The sequence below is a fragment of the Musca domestica genome, unplaced genomic scaffold, assembly GCF_030504385.1.
Source record: "Musca domestica strain aabys unplaced genomic scaffold, Musca_domestica.polishedcontigs.V.1.1 15, whole genome shotgun sequence".
Classification (NCBI taxonomy): Eukaryota; Metazoa; Arthropoda; class Insecta; order Diptera; family Muscidae; genus Musca; species Musca domestica.
In genome coordinates this window covers 3,080,496-3,098,799 of record NW_026712207.1, presented here as the reverse complement: position 1 = coordinate 3,098,799, position 18,304 = coordinate 3,080,496, and the positions used below count along the sequence as shown (strand labels likewise).

The following is an 18,304-nucleotide window of genomic DNA, read 5'->3' as shown; positions in this document are numbered from 1 at the left end:
GGCAAGAAAACAACCAACTAACAAACATCCATCCATCCATCGTTTTAATCGTTCGTTACAGCTGAGAATCCGTTCGTTTACTGTCGTCACACAATGGGTCGAAGTGCATGTTTATATGAGAAGACCCAATTGGCCTTCTATGAGAAGACCTCTACTGGCCTTCCATTAGAAGACCTTCTGTCCTTCTATGAGAAGACCTTCTGTCCTTCTATGAGAAGACCTTCTGTGCTTCTATGAGAAGACCTTCTGTCCTTCTATGAGAAGACCTTCTGGCCTTCTATGAGAAGATCTTCTGGTCTTCCATTAAAAGACCTTCTGGCCTTCTATAATAAGACCCCATGAGGTTCTAGTAGAAGACCTTTTGGGCTTCTTTGCGAAGACCTTTTGTACTTCCATGAGAAGACCTTCCGGCCTTCCATAAGAAGACCTTCTGGCATTCTATAACAAGACCCCATGACCATCTCGGAGAAAACCTTCTGGCCTTCTATGAGAAGACCTTCTTTCAGCCTTCTATGAAAAGACCTTCTTCTGGCCTTCTACGAGAAGACCTTTTGGCCTTCTATGCGAAGACCTTTTGGCCTTCTATGAGAAGACTTTCTTCTGGCCATCTATGAGAAGACTTTCTGGCCTTCTATGCGAATACCTTCTGGCCTTCTATGAGAAGACCTTTTGGCCTTCTATGACAAGACCTTCTGGCCATCTGTGGGGAAACCTTCTGGCCTTCTATGCGAAGACTTTCTGACCTTCTATGCGAAGATCATTTGGCCTTCTATACGAAGACTTTCTTGCCTTCTCTGGGAAGACCTTCTGGCTTTCTATGATAAGACCTTCCGGGCTTTCATTAGAAGACCTTCTGGGCTTCTGGCCTTCTATAATAAGACCCCATGGCCTTCTAGGGGAAGGCCTTCTATGCGAATACCTTCTGGCCTTCTATGCGAAGGCCTTCTGGCTTTCTATGAGAAGACCTTCTAGCCTTCTATGAGAATACCTTCTGGCCTTCTATAAGAAGACCTTCTGGACTTCTATGAGAAGACTATCTGGCATTCTATGAGAAGACCTTCTGGCCTTCTATAAGAAGTCCTTCTGGCCTTCTATGAGAAGACTTTTTGGCCTTCTTTGCGAAAGCCTTCTTCTGAACCATGGCCTTCTAGGAGAACACCTTCTGGCTTTCTATGAGAAGACCTTTTGGGCTACTTTGCGATGGACTTTTGGCCTTCTATCCGAAAACCTTCGAGCCTTCTATGAGAAGACATTCGGGCATTCTATGAGAAGACCTTTTGGCCTTCTTTGCGAAGACCTTTTGGCCTTCTTTGCGAAGACCTTTTGGCCTTCTTTGCGAAGACCTTTTGGCCTTCTTTGCGAAGACCTTTTGGCCTTCTTTGAGAAGACCTTCTGGCCTCCTATGAGAAGACCTTCTGGCCTTGTATAAGAAGACCTTCTTCTGATCTTGCGTTAGCAAAAATGCTTGTGTGTGTGTGTGTGTGAAATTTGAAGAGAACCGGGTGCTTATTTCGCTTTCTTTGTGCGTTTTGTTTTTCAAAAATCTTGAACCCTATGTGGGGGAGGTACCAGAAGGAATGGTTCGATCTCTACCATCTTTATAACAGATCTTGTGATGATGAAAATATTGAAATGTACCAAGTTTGAATGGAATCGGATATTAAATTCCGGGTTTTTTAAGCTTCATGAATATTCAAAATTTTGTAGGAGAGGTACCAGAAGAAGTGGACCGATACATTCCATCTTCACACCGGACCTATTGTGATGTGTGTAATTTTAAGAGAATCGGATGTTTATTTCGGATTTTATGATCGTTTTGGTTATTCAAAACTTTGAACCTTTGTGGGGGAGGTACCAGAAGGAGTGGACCGATTTCTACCACCTTTATAATAGACCTTGTGTTGCTGGAAATATTAAAATGTACCAAGTCTGAATAGAATCGAATGTTAATTTCGCGTTTTACGAACTTCATGAATATTCAAAATTTTGAGCCTTTGTGGGGTAGGTACCAGAAAGAGTGGACCGATATATTCCATCTTCACATCAGACCTTGGATTACTAAAAATATTGTGATGTGTGAGATTGGAAGACAATCGGATACTTACATCACATTTTATATGAGCTATAATTAATCAAAATGTTGACCTGTTGTGGGGAGGTACTTGATGGAGTGGATCAATGTTGTCCATTTTCGCACCGGACCTAGCACTGATGCAAATATTAGGATTCGCAAAGTTGGAGCAAAATCGGATTATCGTTTCTCTTTTTGTGCAAAAAATGATTTTCTTTGAAAATGTGGACATTTTGTGTGGGAGGTACCAGTAGGAGTGGACCGATATATCTCATCTTCAGAGCAGATCTTTTGTTGGTAGAAATATTTGGATGTGCCAAATTTCAAGCTAATCGGACTTTTACTTCGTATTTTATGAGGGATATAATTATTCAAAATTTTGACCCTTTGTGGGGGAGGTACCAGATGGAGTGGTCCAACCTGTTTCATCTTCTCACTGGATCTTGTGTTAGTAAAAATATTGTAATGTGTGAAATTTGAAGACAATCGGACCCTTACTTCGTATTTTATGAGGTATATACTTATTACAAATTTTTACCCTTTGTGGGAGAGGTACTTGTTGGAGTGGGCCGATATAGTCCATTTTCGCACCCGACCTTGCACAGATGCAAATATTAGGATTCGCAAAGTTGGAACAAAATCGGATTATCCTTCTTCTTTCTGTGCAGAAAATATATTTTTTGTAAATTCCGATCTTTTGTGGGGGAAATACCAGAACGAGTGCACCGATATTGCCCATCTCCGTACTTGATCTAAGTTTGACAATAATATTACGATGTACCAAGTTTGGATCAAATCGGATACTCCCTTCGGGAGTTATCGTGCACATCGGCCAGCCAGACAGACACACGGGCGGACGCACATCGCTAGATCGACTCCTAAATGTCCTGAAAAGGATTTGCTCCAAAGAGACCTGGTGTCTAAAACCTTTATTTCGATGAGGCGCGTTTTGTCTGTATCAAATGATATTTTCCCTCCCTAGCCATATGGCTGAGGTTATAATGACTTACACCTCATATTTATAGCTGATTTATCCCCTGTATTGTATAGAACCAAAGATATTAAATTTCAATGTAAAAAATTAAAAAAAGAATTGAATTTATTTCAATTCTTTTGTTAATTTCTTTGAATATTTCCCCTCCCACCATCCAAGAATGGTGTTTCTCTTTGTTTGCGACTCACATTATTATCGATAATTATCAAAATATCAGATCTCTCCCTCTCGATTATCCATCCCATTGTGCATTGTTTCGTTCTCACAATCTCATGTGTGTTTGTGTGTCTGTATCATTTGTGCTGCTGTGCGCTCTGTTATGGTGTGACACTCGGGTTTACTTGCGTTTCGAGGAGTTATTACGGCCCAGTTAATAGATGTATTTTGGTCAAGTGATACTTTAGGGCTGCTCAAATAACTGAAAAAAAAAATAAACGTTTAGTTCCACTAATTGTGTTATCTTTCTAAATTTAATACCCCACTCTTGTTATCTAATGCAGGTTTATTTTTTCGAAATAAAAAACAGGATGTTTAACAAATTTGTCAAGAAGAAGAAAAAGAAGAAGTAGGTGGGCAGGTACAACTCTTCTCATTTTCTTTGTTGCTGTGAACTAAAATATCCAACTCTCTTTCTCTTCATTTGAGACTCTGTGCTCATGGTGCGAGGAGAAACATAAAATGAGGGAAATGTAACAACAATAATAGCAATAATAACAAAAGCAACAGCAACAAGAACAACAAACAATGACATGTCATTCAAACGGATGTGCCTGCTGCTGTTGTTGTGCTCTGTTGAAAATTGTTGATGGGAGTCGAAGAGCAATACAACACGCACTGACATGAACATCAGGTATTTAGTGTCGTTCCTTTGAATAGAAGTGTATTGGTATAAGGGGGAACTGCGGTGGTAATTACAAAACGAGACAGCGTGAAAAGTTGTTGCGTTCTATATTTGCAACACCAAACACGAATAAAAAAAGAACAACAAAGTGTCACATAAATACTCCCTGCATTGGATATCTTTTATTGAATGAAACTTTTAAATTGAAATTGCTGGATGTGTCGAGCAATTCTTTCTTGTTTTCGAATTCAATACACAAATCATTCTCTAATTGCTTTTACCCCATTACCTAGAATTGGTTTGACGCTGTGCACCATCGTCATCATCATTCATTGTTCGGGGAGTAATGAGAGACTTTTCTAATTAAAAGCGGAAGGCGTTGCTGCATCAGCCTGCCTTTAATGTGAGTACACCCCTCCCCTCCCAAAAAATTCAATGAATTGCTATGCGTAACATTAACGAAAGTTTGGTTATTAAAATGTCAATCAAGTGAAAGAAGGAAGAGGGTCAACACCCAAAACAAATGGCCTTTTTGAATTGGAATATTCATACAACCCTTTTGTTTTTTTGGGAACAACAAGTGATTAAGAGAGATGGGTAATGTAGGGTAAGTGGTGATGAAATAAATTTATGTTGAAATATATTATGGATTTTTAAATAATTTACAGGAAGATGGCTTTGATGGGTAGCCTATAGATAGAATAAAATAAAAGAGGGACTGATCATTTGCGTACAAAAAGGAAAACGGAGACAAAAATGGACTTCAATGGACATAATTGACAGCGGGTATATATCATTTGATACGGCCAAAACGTGCCTCATCGATATAACGGTTTTAGACCCTAGGTCTCTTTGAACCAAATTCGTTTCAGGATATTTGGAGTCGATCTAGCGATGTCCGTCCGTCTATCTGTCTGGCAGGTGCTCACGATAACTCTCGAAGGGAGTATTCGATTTGGTCCGAACTTGGCTCATCGTAATATTGTCGGAGATGAAGAATATCGGTCAATTCCTTCTGGTACCTTCCAGACATAATGTCAATATTTTCAAAGAAAATAATTTACTGCACAGAAAGTAAAAGGATGTTCCGATTTTGCTATAACTGCAAACCCAAATATTTTCATCAGTGCTAGGTCTGGTGCGAAAATGGACAATATCGGTTCACTCCATCAAGTACCTCCCCCACAAAGGGTCAACATTTTGAACAATTACAACTCTCATAAAATGTGACGTAATAGTCCAATTGTCTTCATATTTCGCACATCCTAATATTTTTATTAACCCAAGATCTGGTGTGAAGAGGGAATACATCGGTCCACTCCTTCTGGTACCTCCCCCACAGAAGAACGAAATTTTCAAAAAAATATATTTTTTTCTGCACATATCGAAAAACAATAATCCGATTTTGCTCGAACTTTGCAAATCCCAATATTTGCGTCAGTTGTAGGTCAAGTGCGAAAATGGACAATATCGGTCCACTCCATCGAGTACCTCCCCCACAAAGGGTCAAAATTTTGAATAATTACAACTTTTACAAAATGTGGTGTAAGAGTCCGATTCTCTTCAAATTACACACATCACAATATTTTCATTAACCCAAGGTCTGGTGTGAAGATGAAATATATCGGTCCACTCCTTCTGGTACCTCCCCAACAAGGGTTCAAAATTTTTAATATCCATAAAGCTCATAAAAAACTAAATTAACATCCGATTCCATTCAGACTTGGCACATCTCAATATTTCTATCAACGCAAGATCTGTTATAAAGATGGTGGAGATCGGATCATTCCTTCTGGTATCTCCCCCACAAAGGGTCAAAGTTTTGAATAACAAAAAACGATCATAAAACCGGAAATAAGCATCCGGTTCTATTCATATTTCACACATCCCATTATTTCTACTGGCACAAGATCTGCTGTGAGTATGGAATATATCGGTCCACTCCTTCTGGTACCTCCCCAACAAGGGTTCAAAATTTTTAATATCCATGAAGCTCATAAAACACGAAATTAACATCCGATTCCATTTTGACTTGGCACATCTCAATATTTCCATCAGCACAAGATCTTTTATAAAGATGGTGGAGATCGGACCATTCCTTCTGGTACCTCCCCCACAAAGGGTCAAAGTTTTGAATAACAAAAAACGATCATAAAACCGGAAATAAGCATCCGGCTCTCTTAATATTTCACACATCCAATTATTTTTACTAACACTATATTTGCTGTGAAAATGGAACGTATCGGTCCACTCCTTCTGGTACCTCCCCCACAAAAATCTTATAAAAAGCGAAATTAATGTCAGATTCCATTCAGACTTTTGGTACATCTCAATATTTCCATCAACAAAAAATCTGTCGGACCATTTCTTTTGGTACCTCCCCCACAAAGGGTGAAAATTTTGAATAGGCAAAACCTCAAAGAAAACGAAATAAGCATCCAACCCTTTTCAAATTTCACACATCCAATCATTTTTGTTAACGCAAGATCTGTTGTGAAGATGAGCGTCAAAGCGTCACAATTTTCAATACTTCTATCTGTCGTAAAAAATCAGATATGCTTTACAACTTGCTATATTTAAATATTTCTCTTAACCAAAAACTTGAGATGAATACGGAATTTATGATTTCACATAAAATTGGATAAAAATGTTTGATTTTCTTGTAATTTTGCCCATACCAATATTTTTATCTGCATTAGATGAAGTATGAAAGTGGAAAACTTCGGCGACTGGTGAGGTCACACACATTTTATCCTTTTCTACAAATTATCACATATCTCATATAAAGTGAAGGAAGTAGTCGTTATATTCCAAACCTGGCACGTCGCATTAATTATGTCATATTTATTTAGGTCCGAAACGAGATGGACAATATTGTCTCATTCCTTCGGCACCTACACCAAAGAGGGTCAACAATTGGAGTAATCTTAGCAGAAGCCAAAATTAGTTAAAATAATCAAACATTGGCTGAGGGAATATAACCTTTGGCAAAACTGACTGATACTTTTTAACTTGTTTTTTCTGTATTGAATGAAGTATGAAAATGGAATACTTTGGTCGACTATATCACATATCTCATATAAGGTGAAGGGAGTAATCGTTGTATTCCAAACCTGGCAAGTCGCAATATTTACATCATATTTATTTAGGTCTGATATGAAAAGGACAATATTGTCCCATTGCTTCGAAAACTACACCAAAGAGGGTCAGCAGTTGGAATAATTATAGCAGATGTCAAAAATATATATAAAATAATCGAACATTGGCTGTGGGTATACATTTGTCGGCGAAACCGACTGATACTTTCTTTAGCTTGTTTTTATATTTATTTCTGAAATTCGTAGTTATCTTTTCTTTTATAAAAAAAGAATTGCTTTTCTTTATTAATAAATTACAAACATTGCCAATATTAATGTGTAATAATGCAATAATAAAATGCCAAAAAAATAATACATGTAATATATTCTTACATTTTGTTTCTATATATAGAATTTTTAAAAATATATATTTTATATATATATTTTTCTGATTTCTTGTTTAAGGTGGTGCATTGATTCAATTGTATAATATAATTTGTTTAACATTCAAATTTGTATATAGCACTTTTTCAATATACATATATAAAATGACAAAGAAATATACAACATAGAGCAGCAGAAAGGAGTTAAGCACACTGGAACCAATAATGGTTTTAAGAATTTAAGATTTCCAGATTTGGTTTTTTAAAAATACTAATCTCCTTCTTAAATTCCATTAAACCTAAACTAATAATAATAAATGTAATAGTAATAATAATAATAAGAATATAAAGTACGATTTACAAAAGACAACATTTAGCGATAGCATTTGAGTTTGGAACCATTTTTACAACACATTAGACGCTTAGGCTAATTTCGAGAATAGAATTTTCGTTTAAAAAAATAACGCCTCCATATAGACTTTCTTTCTTTTCAAAATATTTTTTAACAGCAAAAAAGGTTTTTTTGTTTGGTTTTGTGGTTAAGTGGATCAGGTCATTTATCAGTCTTCCCTTCTTTGCCTCTTTGGTTGTTAGTTGCCCGTTGAATTGGTGCGCGCGCTAGAAGTAGAGCTGGCCTCATTGCAATTGCTTTCGGATGTCTTCCATGACAATAACTTATCCAGCAATTTATCCATATAGGGATTGCCACCCAAACGTTTTACCTGGAAAAGAAGGAGGGGATATTTTAGAATTTTGGTTTTTAAAGGATAAAATATTTTTTGAAGAAAATAAAAAGTATCATTCGGTTATGCCGAATATGCCATTGTTCGATTATTTAAATATATTTTGACTTCTGGAGTAAGGCATGGACCAATATTTTCCATTTCGTATCGGTCATAAATAAATATGATAAAAATATTGCGAAGGGACAGGTTTGGACAATATCGACTACTTCCTTCACTTTATAAGAGATATGTGATAACTTTTAGAAAAGGATAACATGTGTGTGAGGTACCAAAAATAGTCGACCGAAGTATTCAATTTTCATACTTCATCTTATACAGATAAAAATATTGATATGGGCAAAATAACAAGAAAATCGAAAGTGTGTATCCAATTTTATGCGGAATCATAAATTCCATATTCATGCCAGGTTTCTCTTTGAGAGAAATATTTAGCTATAGTAAGTTTTAAGGAATCGCCCACATTGTTACACAAGTTATGACAGATAACAGCATTGAAAATTGTCACCGTTTGTGGGTGATGTACCAGAAGGTGTTCGCAGATATATATCCTCCTCACAACAGACCTTGAGTTAGTAAAAATATTGTGATGTGTGTAATTTGAAGAGAATGGTATAATTATTTCGGATTTAATGATCGTTTTTGTTATTCAAAACGTTGACCCTTTGTGAGAGAGGCACCGGAAGGAATGATCCGATCTCTACCATCTTTATAACTGATCTTGCGTTGATGAAAATATTGAGATGTACCAAGTCTGATTGGAATCGGATGTTAATTTTGCGTTTAATGAGCTTCTTTGATATTCAAAAATTTCAACCTTTGTGGGGGAGGTACCAGAAGGAGTAGACCGATACATCCCACTTTCACAGTAGATCTTGCGTTAGTAGAAATAATGGGATGTGTGAAATATTAAGAGAATGGGATGCTAATTTCGGATTTTATGGTCGTTTTTGTTATTTCAAACTTTGACCCTTTGTGGGGGAGGTAACAGAAGGAATAGTCCGACGCTACCATCTGCATGACAGATCTTGTGTTGATGGAAATATTGAGATGTACCAAGTCTGAATGGAATCGGATGTTAATTTCGCGTTTTATGAGCTTCATGGATATTCCAAATTTTGCCCCTATGTGGGGCAGGTACCAGAAGGAATGGTCCGATCTCTACCATTTTTATAATAGATCTTGTCTTGATGGAAATATTGAGATGTATCAAGTCTGAATGTAATCGGATGTTAATTTCGCTTCTTATAAGCTTCATGGATATTTAAAATTTTGACCCTTTGTGGGGGAGTTAGCAGAAGGAGTGCACCGATACTTTCCATCTTCACACCAGACCTTGGGTTAATAAAAATATTATGATTTGTGTAATTTGAAGAGACTGGGATGCTTATTTCAGGTTTAATGATCATTTTGGTTTTTGAAAACCTTGACCATTTGTGGGGGAGGTACCACAAGAAATGGTCCGACCTTTACCACCTTCATAGCAGATGTTGTGTTGATGGAAATATTGAGATGTACCAAATCTGAATGAAATCGGATTGAAATTTCGTGTTTTATGAGCTTCATAGATGTTCAAAACTTTGGCCCTTTGTGGGGGAGGTACCACAAGAAATGGTTCGACCTCTACCACCTTTATAGCAGATCTTGTGTTGATGGAAATATTGAGATATACCATGTCTGGAATGGAATCGGATGTTGATTTCGTGTTTTATGAGCTTTTTGGATATTCCAAATTTTGCTCCTATGTGGGGGAGGTACCAAAAGGAATGGTCCGATCTCTACCATATTTATGACAGATCTTGTGTTGATGTAAATATTGAGATGTACCAAGTCTGAATGGATTCGGATGTTTATTTCCCGTTTTTTTTTTTAACTTCGTAGATATTCAAAATGTTGATCCTTTGTGGGGAAGGTACCAGAAGGAGTGGACTGATATATTCCTTCTTAACACCAGAACTTGGGTTGATGAAAATATTGGGATGTGTGAAATTTGAGGACAATCAGACTATTCCATCACATTTTAAAAGAGTTGTAATTATTCAAAATGTTGACCCTTTTGTGGGGGAGGTACTTGATGGAGTGGACCGATATTGTCCATTTTCACACATGACCCAGCACTGACGCAAATATTACGATATGCAAAATTGGAGCAAAATCGGATTATCATTGCTCTTTCTGTGCAGTAAATGACTTTCTTTGAAAATGTCGATATTTTGTGGAGGAGGTACCAGAAGTAGTGGACCGATATTGTCCATCTTCGAACTCGATCTAAGTTTCATAACAATATTACGATGTACCAAGTTTGGACGAAATCGGATACTCCCTTCGAGAGTTATCGTGCGCACCAGCCAGCCAGACAGGCAGACAGACATCTCTACATCGACTCCAAATGTCCTGAAACGTATTTGGCCCAAAGAGACCTAGGGTATAAAACCGTTATTTCGATGAGGCACTTTTTGGCCGTATCAAATGATATATGCGCTCTCTAGCCATATGGCTGAGGGTATAAAAAATATAGCGACAAATTTTACCAATCTGTTTTAAAGGGTGTGTTTGTGTGGCATGACGAGTTTTGTCACTCGATCACAGCCGCAACAAATTTGAAAAAAATCCGAGGGTAAATGTGACTAGGATTATCAAAATACCGAATATCAGGGGGTATCATTACATGGCGGCTATAGGAAAACATAGATCTAGATATTCAATTTGAAAACCCATTAAGAACCGCAACTACCAATTTTTAGATGAATCCGTGAATAATGTGACAAAAATCATCAAAACACCGAATATCGGGAGGTACTATTATATAGGGGGGCTATACGAAAACGTGGACCTATACATACAATGTTCTGCCACCGGAACTAAAACCCACTATGACCTAAAAATACCAATTTTTAGTCAAATTTGTGGAAAAATGTGGCCATCATAAAAGAACAGAATATGAGGAGGTACCGTTTTATGGGGGCAATGCGAAAACATGGACCTACCTATACATACAATGCTAAGCCACGGGAGCTAGAACCTATGGCGATATTCATCAAAATACCAAATATCGGGAGGTATCTCTATATAGCGGCTATACCATAACGTATGACGGCTGATGCCAACCATCCTAGACACAATACAAATTGTTCTGCCAAATTTTAAAGCTCTACTTCAAATAATGTGGGCAGTATTGTAATTTCAACAGACAGACAGGCAAAAGGACATAGTTGAATCGACTTAGAATTTTATGCTGATCATGAATATGTATTCTTTCTTTCTGTACGACGAATATTTAGAGATGTTACAAACGGAATGCCATAGTTAATATACCCTCCTTTTCAATATAGAGTGTATAAAAGGACCCTCATAATGAAGGTGAAAAAAATCTCCCCACAGAAGACAAAAATGTCTTTACAAACAACAATTACAAATCTTTAGACTAATTCCAAGACAAGACTACCACGTTTTCGAAAAAAATACCTTCTAATGGGAGACCCAAGCCTCACCCCATGAATATCGCAAAGTCTTCTTGAGGAAAAAAAGTATCACAGAAATCAGACTTATTTTGTAGAAGACCAAGAGACGTAATTTTTTCTACAATATGGGATGCCTTAAACATTTTGGATATTCGTGTATGTTTCCTCGATAGTATAGTGGTTAGTATCTCCATTTCTTTTTTTATTAATATTAAACTTACCTCTGCTCTGGCTTCTTCATCCAAAGATTCCAGCACGTTGCGGGTATAACGAAAACTGCCCAATTTTTCCAGCAATGTAATGCAATACTTTTTCACTTCCACATCGTGGGTGCGCTGGCGTAAAATATCTGCAGGAAAGAAAAAACAATGATTTTAATTATAATACTATTTTCAATTGTGTCATGGAAATACTTACGCAGCACCTGTTTATCGTGTTTTTGGGTTTGCACCGCATGTATGACAGGGAAACCGAATTTGCCCTCGGTTAAATCTTCGGCAAAGCTTTTGTTTTCGGAATACTAGAAAAAAAGAATAAGGAGTTAATAATTTATATCAATTTCCTTGGCTTATGTTGTTTCACCCACCTCCTTCAGACTGAGATTACAATAGTCATCGCGTATTTGAAAATACAACCCCAAAATGGCGGTTAGTTTGGAAAAGTCCTCTTTGTTGCTGCTAAACAATTGCATTAGCCGTATGGCCAGCATAAATAGGCCGCCAGTTTTGCGCACTGTCATCAGTTTGTATTCCTGTTCCGAGGGGCAGGTGAAGCTATCACGCCAATATATTTCCATACCCTGACCTCGATGTAGTTCCAACAGCTGTTCCGTATAGACTTTGGTGGCCTAGGAAGAGAATTTAAATTATAAAATTTTGTGGATTATATATTTGGGGGTATTTAACTTACCTCTGGATGCCCCAATTGCTGGACCTTCTCGAGCGCTAAAAATAATACATAATTTGCTGCATTGATTGTGCTGGGCACACCATAAATGGAATGGGCAACTGGAACACCTCTGCGAAGTATTGAATTGTCTTCAATATCATCAATGCTGTAAATGTATTAGTGTTAGTAAACAACAAAATTACATTGATGTATATGTGTGGGTGTGTGTGTCTGTGTGTATTTTGACATAAAGCAACATCTAATAATGAAAAGTGATCAAGATTCGGCATGCATATTATGTGAAATAATGGGGTCCATTGAAACAAGTCGAAGGTAAATTTAAAGGTCTTCTGTTGACGGCTCTGAGGTCGTCTATTGAGATTCTGTTGACGACTCTGAGGTCGTCTATGGAGATTACTTTCAGGTTGTCTTTGGAGAAGCTTTCATGTCTGTGGAGAAGACTTTAAGGGTATTTTGAGACAATTTTAAGGTCGTCTTTGGGGACGACTTTAAGGTCGTCCAAGAAAACGACTTTAAGGTCGTCCAAGAAAACGACTTTCAGGTCATCTATGGAGACGACTTTGAGGTCGTCTATGGAGACGACTTTGAGGTCATCTTTGGAGACGACTTTGAGGTCATCTTTGGAGACGACTTTGATGTCGTCTATGGAGACGACTTTTATGTCGTCTATGGAGACGACTTTGAGGTCATCTTTGGAGACGACTTTGAGGTCATCTTTGGAGACGACTTTGAGGTCGTCTATGGAGACGACTTTGAGGTCGTCTATGGAGACGACTTCAAGGTCCTCTATAAAGACGATTTCAAGGTCGTCTATGAAGACGATTTTGAGGTCGTCTATGGAGACGACTTTGAGGTCGTCTATGGAGACGACCTTGAGGTCATCTTTGGAGACTACTTTAAGTTCGTCCATTGGGACGACTTTAAGGTCATGTGAGACGACTTTTCGATCGTCTTTAGAGACAACTTTGTTGTCGCTTTTGAGACGACGTTCAAGGCGTCTATGAACAATACTAAAGGTCGTCGGTTGAGAGACTTTAAGGTCGTCCATGGAGACGACTTTGAAGAATACTTAAGACGTCGTCTATAGACACGATTTCAACGTGATCCATTGAGGTGATTTTCAGGTCCCCTCGTAAGACGACATTATTGTTTTTATACCCTACACCACATCGAGGTAGGGGTATTATCTCTTTGTGCATTCGTTTGTAACATGGAGAAGGAGGCGAGATGGACCCATAGTTCCTTTTGATGATCTGCATAACAAAAAATTCTGAGTCGATTTCCGCATGTCCGTCCGTCCGCCTGTCCATGTATTTTTGTAAACAAATTATAGGGCGCATTTATTGCCCGATCGAGATGATATTTGGCACAAATAATTTATTTGGCCCAAGGACGAACCCTATTGAAATTGGAGATAATTGGTGAAAATGTAGATATGGCTTCCACGTTTATATCTTCTACCGATTTCGGATTAATTGTGCACCATATGGCCAATATCAGTCCAAATGTCCTGAATTTTGGCACATCCGACAGAGTCCGGCCAAGAAGCAATCACATCAAATTCGGTGTAAAACGGTTCAGTTATAGCTATAGCTCCCTTATATATGTTTCAGCCGATTTAGGGTTTTAGGCCTCTCACATGCCTTACATGGACTCTATAAGAATGATCTTCGGTACCAGATATCAGCTATAGCTCAGAAATAAGTGGCTAAAATTTTGCTCAAGATCGTTTCAGATTTGGATATAGCTCCCACATACATCTGTATCCGATTTCAGGTTTATTGTTGCTCCAAATGGCTAATATTAGCCCAAATGGACTGAATTTTGGCACATTCGACGGCGTTCAGTTAAGAAGCAAGTACATCAAATTCGGTGAAAATCGGTTCAGATATAGCGATAGCTCCCATATAAATGTTTCATCCGATTTGAGGTGTTAGGCCTCTCACATGCCTTACATGGACTCTATAACAATGATCTTAGGTACCAGATATCAGCTATAGCTCAGAAATAAATGGCTAAAATTTTGGCCAAGATCGCGTCAGGTTTGGATATAGCTCCCACGTACATCTTTATCCGATTTCTGGTTTATTGTTGCTCCAAATGGCTAATATTAGCCCAAATGGACTGAATTTTGGCACATCTGACCGAGTCCGCCCAAGAAGCAATTACATCAAATTCTGTGTAAATCGGTTCAGTTATAGCTCCCATATATATGTTTCATCCGATTTGAGGTTTTAGGCCTCTCACATGCCTTACATGGACTCTATAAGAATGATCTTCGGCACCAGATATCAGCTATAGCTCAGAAATAAATGTCTAAAATTTTGCTCAAGATCGTTTCAGATTTGGATATAGATCTCACATACATCTTTATCCGATTTTAGGTTTATTGTTGCTCCAAATGGACTGAATTTTGGCACATCCGACGGCGTTCAATCAAGAAGCAAGAACATCAAATTTCTTGAAACTCGGTTCAGTTATAGCTATAGCTCCCATATATATGTTTCATCCGATTTGGGGTTTTAGGTCTCCCACAGGCGTTACGTGGACTCTATAACAATGATCTTCGGTACCAGATATCAGCTATAGCTCAGAAATAAGTGGCTACAATTTGGTCAAGATCGTTTCAGATTTGGATATAGCTCCCACATACATCTGTATCCGATTTCAGGTTTATTGTTGCTCCAAATGGCCAATATTAGCCCAAATGGACTGAATTTTGGCACATCCGACGGCGTTCAGTCAAGAAGCATGTACATGAAATTTGGTGAAAATCGGATCAGATATAGCGATAGCTCCCATATAAATGTTTCATCCGATTTGGGGTTTTAGGCCTCTCACATGCCTTACATGGACTCTATAACAATGATCTTCGGTACCAGATATCAGCTATAGCTCAAAAATAAATGGCTAAAATTTTGGTCAAGATCGTTTCAGATTTGGATATAGCTCCCACGTACATCTTTATCCGATTTCAGGTTTTTGGTACCCCAAATGGCTAATATCAGTCCACATGTCCTGAATTTTGGCACATTCGACGGCGTTCAGTCAAGAAGCAAGTACATGAAATTTGGTGAAAATCGGTTCAGTTATAGCTTTAGCTCCTATATATATGTTTCATCCGATTTGAGGTTTTAGGCCTCTCACATGCCTTACATGGACTCTATAACAATGATCTTCGCTACCAGATATCAGCTATAGGTCAGAAATAAGTGGCTAAAATTTTGCTCAAGATCGTTTCAGATTTGGATATAGCTCCCACATACATCTTTATCCGATTTCTGGTTTATTGTTGCTCCAAATGGCTAATATTAGCCCAAATGGACTGAATTTTGGCACATTCGACGGAGTTCAGTCAAGAAGCAAGTATCTCAAATTCGGTGTAAATCGGTTCAGTTGTAGCTATAGCTCCCTTATATATGTTTCATCCGATTTAGGGTTTTAGGTCTCTCACATGCGTTACATGGACTCTATAACAATGATCTTCGGTACCAGATATCAGCTATAGCTCAAAAATAAGTTGCTAAAATTTTGGTCAAGATCGGTTCAGATTTGGATATAGCTCCCACATACATCTTAATCCGATTTTGAGGTTTATTGTTGCTCCAAATGGCTAATATTAGCCCAAACGGACTGAATTTTGGCACATTCGACGGCGTTCAGTCAAGAAGCAATTACATCAAATTAGGTGTAAAACGGTTCAGTTATAGCTGTAGCTCCCATATATATGTTTCATCCGATCTGTGTTAAATCCTGTGTTAAAGTCCCTCACATGTGTAATATCACTCCACAACAATGATATTTGATGCCGAACATCAGATACAGTTAAAATCGGTTCAAATATAGCTATAGCTCCCATATATATGTTTCATCCGAACATCAGATACAGCTCGAAAATACCTCTACCAAATCTAATCAAGTTCGGTTTTAAGTTTTATATAGCTTCGATATACACCTTCATCCGATTTTACGCTTATTGTCCTCCATATATGTTATATCACCCCAAATTGGATAGATTTTTTCATATTCAATCGATCATTTGGTGAAACTCGGTCCGGTATAAATTCCCAATACAAATTTGTTTTGTTACGGGAGCTCTGCTAAATATGCATACCAGTGTAGGGTATCATATAGTCGGCCTCGTCCGACTTTTGACCTTTCCCTACTGGGTTTTGGATAACTTCGGGGTTCTCTATTAATACAAATTTAAAGTCATTAATAAAGACGGCCATGAAGTGATCTATGAATAACCAACTAATACCCTTTTCCCCAGACGCCCTTTCATTCCAGAAAATGGTTGTCCAATTGCTCTGCTAACATTGCAACATGTTTATTGAAGTTACAATCCAATTGACCCTCCACATCTACTTCTTTACAACAACAAATCAACATTAACAATTAAATAGTAGCAACACAAAAGACAAACCAACCCAAATAGGCAGGGAGCCAGTGCAACATGCTTCATGTTGAATGTTAATTAATATCAATTGTGAGAAAAAAAATATTCCAATACAAAAAGTGAATTGGATACACATAGCAAAGGGAATCATCATTCAATGGCCCATAAACATGGGCCATGATGTTTGGTTATTGAACAAATGAATGTGCTGTGAATGTTTTCTTTTCCCGGAATTCTAATTTCAAGAAAACGAAATGGATGTAAACAAAAAGAAATTGATTGTACACAAAATAATGATTTGGGAATTCTAAAGAAATTGAGTTTATTTGAAATTCTATAAAAGTACTGGCGGCAAAAAAACGCAGAATAATAAAGATTCTTTTCAATACCTTATTGACGTACATATACATACGTACACTTTTTCATTCAATTGATGATGAAAATGCCAATGATTCATGGCGCTATGCAAATGATTCTACCACACCAAAGGTGCTCGTGTGTGTGTGTGGAAAAATACAAATCATATTGATATTATTATTGTTTCGTGTTTGGGAAGGCACATATAGATTTGTTACTTATTTCAATTCCATAAATGTTTAAATTGTTTTGTTACTTTTTTTCTGAATCCGTTAAACAATCCGATGAGTTTCATTATGGGCCACTGGAGGTCAAAGGCATACAGAACATTGTTGCAATGGAGATATTGCAATTTTTAGAGTAAAACCAGTAAGGAAAATTCAAAAGTCGGGCATGGCCTACATCACTATGCATATTTTTAGTAGAGCTCCCGTCCTCCTATCAACCTTTGCCTTTAGAACAGTTATAATTTGGTTTCTGAGGGAACCAATATATGGGAGGCATATCCAATTCTCAATCGATTTTAACCAAATTTGACGGAGACATTTTTCTGATCTGAACTGATTTTTACCAAATTTGATGTACTTGCTTCTAGACTAAATTCGGTCAGAAGTGTCAAAATTCCTGTCATTTGCACTGATATTGGCCATTTGGTGTACAATTAATCTGAAATCGGTTGATGATATATATGGGAACTATATACAAATCTGAGCCGATCTTGATACAATTTGGCAGAGGTATTTTCGATCTCTATAAGATATTTGGTACCAAATATCATTCTTCTGGAGTGCATATTACGCATGTGAGAGACCTAAAACACCAAATCGGATGAAATATATATATGGGAGCTATAGCTATATCTGAATCAATTTTCACTAAATTTGATGCACTTTCTTCTTGACCGGACTCCGTCGGATGTGCCAAAATTCAGATCATTCGTCTTCGGGCCAAACAAATATAGTTTGGAAAATTTCATATCAATTGGATAATAAATGCGACCTGCAATTTGTTCACAAGAATTCATGGACGGACTGACATGCATAAATCGACTCAGAAAGTGATTCTATGT

General features: G+C 37.6%; 1 protein-coding gene across 3 annotated transcripts in view; it reads right to left on the bottom strand.

The window, feature by feature from the left end:
• The window catches only part of LOC101901793 (terpene synthase), a 197,646-nt gene that overhangs the window by 176,352 nt on the left and 2,990 nt on the right, over nucleotides 1-18,304 (bottom strand). Inside the window, exons 3-7 of one of the 3 annotated variants that reach the window (XM_059119526.1) lie at nucleotides 12,480-12,624; nucleotides 12,157-12,417; nucleotides 11,988-12,090; nucleotides 11,792-11,919; nucleotides 7,921-8,088 (exon numbers count right to left, since the gene is read on the bottom strand). In XM_059119526.1, the coding sequence (XP_058975509.1) occupies nucleotides 7,957-8,088; nucleotides 11,792-11,919; nucleotides 11,988-12,090; nucleotides 12,157-12,417; nucleotides 12,480-12,624 (769 nt within the window). In that variant the 3' untranslated portion in view covers nucleotides 7,921-7,956. Of the gene's footprint in view, nucleotides 1-7,327; nucleotides 8,089-11,791; nucleotides 11,920-11,987; nucleotides 12,091-12,156; nucleotides 12,418-12,479; nucleotides 12,625-18,304 lie in introns of those variants that run through there. The other 2 variants (XM_005180784.4, XM_005180783.4) reach the window with 2 other exon arrangements.